At 46.9% G+C, this 9075-nt stretch overlaps 2 protein-coding genes across 2 annotated transcripts in view; both read left to right on the top strand.

Annotated features, from left to right (window-relative positions):
- Window positions 1-2366: 2366 nt before the first annotated feature.
- Window positions 2367-2670, top strand: Pmar_PMAR026456 (hypothetical protein; the record flags this gene model as incomplete). Its single annotated transcript, XM_002776098.1, has 2 exons — window positions 2367-2494; window positions 2559-2670. 2 exons carry the CDS (start codon window positions 2367-2369, stop codon window positions 2668-2670), a joined length of 240 nt encoding a protein of 79 aa, XP_002776144.1.
- A 5685-nt stretch (window positions 2671-8355) lies between these two features.
- Pmar_PMAR026455 (eukaryotic peptide chain release factor gtp-binding subunit, putative) overlaps window positions 8356-9075 on the top strand; it is a gene marked incomplete at both ends in the record, with an annotated part of 888 nt that continues 168 nt past the window's right edge. Inside the window, 4 exons of the mRNA XM_002776097.1 lie at window positions 8356-8505; window positions 8551-8689; window positions 8737-8860; window positions 8913-9075. Coding sequence (XP_002776143.1) covers window positions 8356-8505; window positions 8551-8689; window positions 8737-8860; window positions 8913-9075 — 576 coding nt within the window. The remainder of the gene's footprint in view (window positions 8506-8550; window positions 8690-8736; window positions 8861-8912) is intronic.

Genomic DNA, 9075 nt, shown 5'->3' with positions numbered 1-9075 from the left:
TCACCTGGAATAAGCTTTGGGCGGAGGCTCAGACACTCATCGACGACTTAGGCCTACCGCCCTTGGCTGCGAGGCGGCGGCGCAGAGCACGCGCAGACTACGACCAGTCGGGAGTGAGCAAGGACGACTTCCGTGAAATATTTCCAGTCCGTTGTGCAAAAGCGTCCGTTTCGACTCGAAACTTTCGAGCTGCTCAGGCGCTTCAAAGCGCCTGAGAATGTCTCTGTGTATGCAAGAGTACTCGCTCTAACCCCGGGAAGCTCCCGTTTTTCGAACGAGGATGATTTGGTGGGAATGTTTCGCTATTATCATCCGGAGGAAACTGTATCCACAAAGCCGCAAAAGCTCGAGATTGCGCTTCTGAGAGACGTCTTTGATCGCGGTGGGGAGGACATGCCGGGGGACATTTTGAGCTTCTACCTCTTTCTAAACCCCCAGGAGCGTGTTCTCGGCAATATGGTGAAGCTGCTCAAAATGTTTTACCTCGCGAGAGGCTCGAAAACCTCAATATAAACGAGATTATCGACCATTTCGCTGAGTCGAATAGACGTCTTATTCTGAGGTAACTTATTTTTCCAACTACGAAACGGATTATTTCGAACAGTGGTTTGCTGACAATACTCATCACCGAACTTCGAGAAAATTGGAGGCTTGCGTTTGTCAGAGCCGCCCCCGACCGGAAACTTCTTGCCCCCTCTCTGCCCCCCCCTACTGCTAGACCCTGCCGCCGCCCCAGTTCTGTACACTTCTAGCCGACTGACAAAAAATGCCCAGATTGTCGTAGTGGTACCTCCGTACATGACAAGTGTAGTTGAGGAATCTCCCGAGCTCAGGTGAGGAAAATGGACAGGTGTTGCGAGTCGCATGAGAGTACTGGCGTAACTGCCCCGATGTTCCCGAAGGGACGAAATCGAAGGTATGACGATGTACTCAACGAAATTGAAAGTTCTATGAAGAACTCGAAGGTTCGAAAGTCGAAATTGAAAGTTCTATTAACACGAACTTGAACTTCCTATCGACTTCGGACGAACTTGAATGCTCTACAACGAAGTTGGAAGTTCGAATTGTGAATATGATCTTCCCGTTTCGGATTCGTACCTCCAACTTCGCGCGTCCCGACGAAATTGATGGTTCCCAAAACGAACTAGATGTTTAAAAGGTATAGATTCAACATATAAGGAAGGCTTCTCATATCCATATATTTCATGCTGGAATCGTCTCGTCTCGAGCACGGCTGAGTGCTCCACGATGTGCATCACGTTCCGTCATTGAATATCCGTACTCATCGTCGCAGTTGCATCTCACATCACAATGGGAAAGAAACGAAAGCAAGCGAAGCGAGTCAAGGAGAAAACCGGCATATTTGATGTACATGACATAATCGATTGAGAACTGTCCCCTGTGGAGAACGCATGCACACCCGATCGTGGTTCCAAGTCTCCATATTCAGATAGTGTCGCCATCGAGGTTTCTGCCAAAGACTTCATTTCTGAATCCCCGGACCGACAAAAGTCTGCATTATCGATTCAGTCGACCGGGAAGATGCGTTCAGGCACTTCCACGACGCAAGGCTGGTTTGGGTACTTCACAAGGGAGACAAAGAACGAGAGCAAGTAACGTTCTTCGACTCGATCATATTGTCGAGTTTCAGAAGAGACGAAAGAAGAAGAATCGTGGTTTGACGGGTGGTTTGGTGACGATAAGAATCAACAGGAAAGTGACTATTAGTCCCACAAGGAACAATTTGAGGAAATTTCGGTGTAGGTTCCGGTGAGAAAAAGTCAAGAAAGGATGGGGGAAAGGCAAAAAAGAAGAAGGATAGACGTCTGAAACGCGAAGAGTCATGTAAGGAGTGGGAATATCCGCATATGGTCAACTATGTGCGTTAGTGAAAATATGGAAATTCTGACCAAAATCTCATTGTTCTCTGTACACTTCTACCCGATTTTTTATATGAACTTTCTTGATGAATGAGGAACCTCCTAAACCCAGCTGAGGAAAGCGCAGATATATTCCTGCAACACTGCACATGAGACATACAAACAAATCGCACAGTAGCACTCTCCACTGTAGCCCCGAGTGAGTCCGAAGACGAGCCCTCTTCGGGCGAATCCGACGATTCTGAGCGCGTTACTGCGTTGAGGAGATCACAACCATCTTTCTCGGATGCCAGTGATAAGTCTGACAATATCAGCCTTGTCGATTCGGACAACTCTATGGAGTCGGAAATCGCACATGGAAGAAGACCTTGTTCACGATGTGGATATGCAGGGGAGATTCACCATGAATCAGCACGACAAGAAGAAACTCAGGATGACATGTCTGTGAGGGGAGGGTCGCTTGCCTCGGATAATGATCTCGAAAATATGGACTTTGATGAGCTATGGAGGAAGATTTGGGAGGTCAAGCCCAACAAGGAAGAAACTAAGAACGACGCACCCGATAATGCAGTGACTGACCCTACACCAACTGAGGAGTCCTGGCTATATCGCTTGTGGAAAAGCTTCTTCGCTAATGACAAGGATAAAGAGGAGGAGGAGGAGGTTGCTAACCCACAGTTGGCAAGAGTCGCCGAGAGCAGTTCTCCGAATGATAGCTCTGAAGTTCATAGAGTTGATCAAAAACTGCCAGTCGGGGTCACCAATCCAGTCGATAGGCGATCTCGACTGACAGTTTCTGCTCAACTGACATGTGAGTCGAGGCCTCCCTTGGTCGTGAATGACGAGAGCTTGAAGAGAACTGAGAAAATACGAGACTGGCTTCAAAATAATACTCCCACCAGGAGTTACACTAGGCCAACACACAGCGAAGAATTGCGACCGACTCCCAGATCTGTCCGGTGTTTATCTGGTATGCCACTGACATATTATCGTTCGTCAATGCCGTCCTCACTCACTCACGATCGAGCACGAGAAGTCCGAGTCATTCACGAGCGACAAATGCATGATGAACTACGATGATGCTGGTACGTGTTCTCTCGGAAGTAGTCTTGTTCAAGTTTACAGCGACGACTCGGGAGAGTCAATAAAGAAGAATAGCGCGGAATTGATCAGAGGATTCATCGCGTTGTGTGGTTGTGATTCTCTATTCTCGCTAGTGGTATTTAAGAGTGGCGAATATTGAAGGTATGAAACCTTTAGCCTCTGAGTTTTGGCAGGGCGCGTGTCGACTCACGAGTGCCGTCTGGGCACTGCGGAGGATGACACGCAGGGTACACTAAGGACACTCAGGATAGTAAACTTCTGTCGTAAGCCACTGAAGCTTGCTACCTGGAGTGCTCCTAGGACCGACCACCAAACCCTGTCACAAGGAGGGGTCAGAGATTCAAATCCACCACCATACCCAGGAACGATAGGGAACTCGGTTGGACCGAATTGACCACACTGTGAATGAATTGACATTGTCAATTTGACAACACTACCACAATCGAACTTCGAGTATCAAGATAGAGACTATGTATTGGAATTCGAAATACAGTTAATCAACAAGGAACTACGGTAGTGGTAGTGAGACTCTGAGTATCATACCCGGTTTATTTGAAAGTTCAGGAGTTTAATCTAAGTTAAATTATTTAAATTATCAACTCAGTTATTAACTTATTTAGTTAAATTAGTTAACCAAAGACGCGCGCGATATCCACGTGCGCGTCGTGAAGGACAATGACAACTCGAGGAGTCGTGGGCCACGACTCGTGGCGCTGCTTTGGCAGTTATATTAGTGTTGCACTTGCCTCGCTTGTCGTCTATTTTCAATGATTCGCTGGGAGAAGAGTCGCTGATGAGCATCACCAAAAAACTCAACTTGTTCAACTACCTTTATGCAGCATAAAGGTAGTTGAACAAGTGGAGCATAAATTACGCTTTACCAGGTAAAGTTTACCTATGTAATTCTCCCGTATGAGTTCTCCCTCCTTCAGCTCAAGAGTGTCTCAGTATATCCCTTGCTATTTCAAGGGAGGTCTATTGTTACACTGAACTTCTCATCTTTTATATAAATCGGGTATAACATTTATTTTCTTGGTATTCTATTAAAGCCATGGGTAAAATGTGAACTCGAAAGGTAAAACATTAACCAAATGGGTGAAAAATTAAATTTGTCGGTAAAAAATTGACTTGATCTGGAGATGCTGTAGTAGTTTAAAACTATGTGAAGCGAGGGTAATGGGGATGGCAACACAAAGATGTCTGATCACCAGACGCTTACTCAACATAGTTGCGCGAGAGAGGGAGTGACTATGATGATGGGTCGAGTATCTCCAAATACTTGCAGATATCTTGACTCTTCCAGGATAGTGGAATCTCATCCGAAATTCGGATTCCGAATGAAAGTTACGACTCAAAATGTCAGCAGCCGTATTGCACTCTCCTGAAACATGTTCTACGCGATAAGATGCTGGCAGTGCCAGCCTGGCACTGACAAATCGGATAGAAATAGAGCAAACTGCCGTAGTAGGAGCAAGATCCTCGGAGCAGAGCTATAGCATCGCGGTATAGCCTTCTTACATTTCCGAGCGGTTCTTAGTGTGCAGATTCCTGAGTCCAACACTCCTTCTATATCTTTTAGTATGATAGAAGCTTTCAGATCCGGGACACCTACAGACGCTGATGGATGAGGACTCATGATTGTACTTAGTAATAACTGAAAATAAGTATTCTGATTCAGAATTTCTGAATAGCAGTCCAAACTAGCTCGACAGCTCGCATAGATCAACACAATTCCTTATCAGCATCTTCGGGGAACTCAAGGGAAATCCGAGCGTTACTGCCAACTTAGCAGTGCCAAGAGGGAGTGAATCCCGCCCAGCAAACTCAACAATCGGCGAGGAGCAAATATGGTCAGATCATCCACATAAATGATCTGAACTGAACAGTAATCCCTGGTCAGTCAGCGATAAATTCTCAAACGGCTTCCTCCATATGGGCTCCACCAAAAGGGAGTCGATCGCAGACCAAATGGATATCGACGGTGGGACACTGCTAGCGGTTTCCCGTCAGGGCGCTCGCAAATGATAGAAAGAAAACGAGACTCGTCGGGGCGAATGGGGAGATTTCTAAACGCTCCGGATTAATCAAGATAGAACATTCCTCGCTCTTCACCCGTTTGAGCCTCCATCTTCTTGATTGCGTGTAATACCGCAACATAATGGCCATGAAAGTTTCATGGCCATTACGTTTCATGATGAAACGTACGATAATTCGATCTTGCCACTCACACAAAAGTGAGCAAAACTTGAGTTATCGGGTACCTATAAACCACGCGAACTGTAAGTCAGGCATAGAAAACGTGTCTACTTCTCTGATGGCCACCGGTAGCGGGGAAGCTCGTACTGACATAAGCCACGTGTCGGTAACGAAAACTGGGGTTGCTGTTCCACAGAGAAACTCTCCATCAGGGAAACGAGGTTCGCAGACAGCGACAAAATCTCCGGAGCGGAGCTTCCGCTACACAGCATAATGCTCTGTAGCGGTGAGCATAATTGGTGAGCATAATGCATAAGCAGGAATACCAGACACGCCATTTGCTTCCGCTGCGGAAGCAAATGTCCATTTATCCTTTGAAGCCCCGTCCAGCGTAACACCATAAGCATGAAAATTGTTTCAGCTTTCTGATCAGGCCTGAAGTTTGAGCCGTCGTGGGCATCCGAGAGTAGCTGCCTCCTATTCAGACACTCACCTAGTAATATGCCGGGCACAACTAAACATGCGCTCGATTGAGCTATTTGAGCATGGGGCCACCGAAACGATGCGCAGGTACGAAATCAGACTTGAATTGTCCAATGCCGCGAAATGCTGCCAGTACGAGCCATCTCCGACATTCCGAGGGAATGTTGAGAATAGACCTGAAGTCCAAGACTCTACAAGCCTCGCCATTGACGAACGACACAAGATACTACTATACTAGTAATTCCGCACACTCCAGCGCTTCATCCAACTTCAACACTCCAGGATTATTTGCATGGAAATTGCGTATATCGGCTCTGCATTTCTTAACCAGCTTTTGCCTGCACCTTTGCAGGATCTTGCTTCCAACGACCGGGAGAAAAATGTCGCAACCAGCCACGGTCGTTCTCGATTTGTTCGTGTCTGAGGAGTATGATTTCGAGGCGTAGCTTATGACAATCGGATCACCTCGATTCTATTTTTTCACGTGAATTCGAATTGAAGACTGGATTCCTCATCATTTTGAAGTAACATTCCTGGACCAGGATAATGCCAGTCATGATAGAGACTCCCTTCTTCTGAAGCTGTTTGTTGAGAATACTTGCGCACTGCAGAGCCTCGAGGGCTTCGTCAAGGCATCGCGACAGCCCGGTTCGCGGAACACCTCGCGTGCCTCCCTTAGAGAACTCTTGGCAGCACGCGTTAACCTGAAACACTCAGAGATGCTAGAATGACTGACAAGTCTAACCATTACTTGTTCCAATGCTGTTCACTCTCTAAAAGGGAAAAAAGGCGATCGAGCGCCGACCAATTCCTTCGAATACTCGCGAATGATTCGTAAGCATTTAGCCAACGAATATCAAAAATCTCAGCGATGGATTTACCGCCGATAGAGCGGTATACTCTTAAGGGATACGACAAGGAGGTAAATTTTCTGAGTTTTGAAGATAATTGGAGCAAAATTGCGCGTTCGGTGATTGTTTCCTTCGCGCTCGCAAAACCGCACGCCATTCGAATCGATTTTCCCCAACCGCAACTACGTGAGGTACCTTTTATACCTACCAGGCGGCATACTCCTAGGTCATGTGATGCAGACAGTAATGTCATGCTCTTCGACTAGGCTTCGTACGCGACTCTCACGAACTCGTTAGTACAGCCTCGGCGGAACACCTCGGCGACACCCTGCCCTACCGCAACAGTTTCGGCTTCGACTGATTCCAACCCACTCCTTTGCATGGTTGGCACCAGCCGATTTGCTAGCCCTCGAACCAAATGACCGCATGTGTTCAAGGGTATGATAAGCCGACGCAGGAATTGCACGAAAGGTTCTACCCGCTGTCCGTCATCGATGCTGCTGAGCCAAGAGCTGCCGTCGCCAACGTACTGTAACAGTACGATGTGAACTATTCTAAACAGTACTACTGTTTAAAACAGTTTATATCGTTCCCGAGGCCCTGCATAACACTGGCCAGTGAGCATGCCTGCTCAGTGCTGTTGCACACATGGGCAATTTTCCGCTCGCGTTTTTCACTCGACACGATACGATATGGGAATTAAGGGAGCTATTTTCGCACCAGAAATAATTCCACACTGGGTGTGGAATTGTCAACGGCCCGCATCAGATACGTATTGAAGCATGCCCCGGCAATCGAAAACTCCGAAATCGAATATTTCGGTTTCGATTCGGTTTCGGTCGATGGACCGACCGAAACCGAAACGGCGAGGTCCATCTTGAAACCGAAACCGAAAAAAAACCGAAATACTCGGTTCTTCGGTCTTCTTTCGGATTTATAATGTACTACGGCACTTTTCCAAAAAAAACACAAATTGAAGGCCTCATTGTCCACAGACAAGCTGTAATCATCGCATTCTTTGCAAGTTCCCGAGTCCGATAAGTGTGCTCGGTTAATACAATGATAGTTACCTCACGAGGGTTGAAACATTATTATTGAAGGAGCTACACAAGGTGGCCACTGGGTGGCCACCGGCTATGCCACTATGGCATAGACTCCGGAATTGTCCGTGCGTATGACGCAATACGTGATAGTGTTTGGAACGGTAAATTTCCAACCGTTATTTCTATACAACGCCAGTGCAGGTTCAGAAACTTAATTAGTTAAGCATGCCAGCTAAAACAGCTACGTGAATATTATCCACTGATTGAGCAAGTAACTGGCGGCTCCATTGGAGCCGCTCCAAGGAGCAAAAATCCATTGGATTCCATGGCTAGATTGAGCGGCCCAATAAATGCGTGCATAATAGGTCACCTAACAACAAGAGTAGTAACTCATGATCTCTGATGAGTAGTACATTTTTGCTCCATCCTTAAAGCACTGCCCGGACAACCGATTGCTACTTCGCACCACCATAGCTGCCTTGATAAGGTCACATTCCATTGAAGTACGGCGAACAGAGATCAGTAGCTCGCGCTCCTCTCTGGTGAGTTGCAAACGAGGTGGGGCATTGCTTCTCTCACTGTTTTCTGTATCTGAATAATGGGTACGCAAGAAAGGGTGGTATTTTTTCCACCTCCATTTCCTGCAAACGCGACCAAACTGTCCCCGCAACATGATGGTCTCGAAATACCTAGTTTAAAGAACCTCCACAATGTATAGTTCGCAGCGGATTACATTCTGCCGTTTTAACCATCTCGTGGAGCAGCATATCACCATCAACATCCAGCCCGATCATATCCATGACGCGGACTCCACGTTATAAATATATAACTGGCATAATTGCGGTGACCGCAGTGCGGTGTGCGGAAGTTGAACTCAATGTCGGCACTGCCGACTCGGCAGTTACGCGGTCCGATTATCGATCATTGGGGAGGGGCATCACCGTCGAGGTAGAGGGGAGGTAGTGGTGGTGTTGGTGACAAGCCTGCTATTAGGTTGGTCGGGCCCACTTCGAAACACCTAATAGACGATTTACCATCTTGGATGCTCCCGGTCATAAGAACTATGTACCGAATATGATCTCTGGCGCGGCCCAGGCCGATATCGGCGTGTTGATGATCTCCGCTCGAAAGGGTAATTGGCATTATTTGTCTAAGACTCATGCATACTACCATTGTCAGGCGAATTTGAGACTGGCTTCGACAAGGGTGGTCAGACTCGTGAGCATGCTATGCTTGCCAAGACCTTAGGTGTGAATAAACTGATCATCACTGTGAATAAAATGGACGATCCGACTGTGAATTGGTAGTAGTACTATGTTGTTGGGCTGAAGGCAGCTGACTTTGGTAATGGACAGGTCTAAGGAGAGATACGACCAAATAGTTGAGAAGTTGACTCCCTTCTTGAAGGGCTGTGGCTTTAATGTAAAGAGCGAGGATGACGTCTTCTTCCTCCCCATCTCTGGTCTCAAAGGTCAGACTACTACCTTATCGTTATTGGTAAACAATACTATCATATCA

Source organism: Perkinsus marinus (genome assembly GCF_000006405.1).
Source record: "Perkinsus marinus ATCC 50983 genomic scaffold scf_1104296954446, whole genome shotgun sequence".
Lineage (NCBI taxonomy): Eukaryota > Perkinsozoa > Perkinsida > Perkinsidae > Perkinsus > Perkinsus marinus.
Note: the sequence above shows the minus strand (reverse complement) of the source record. Positions and strands in the feature narration are given on the sequence as shown.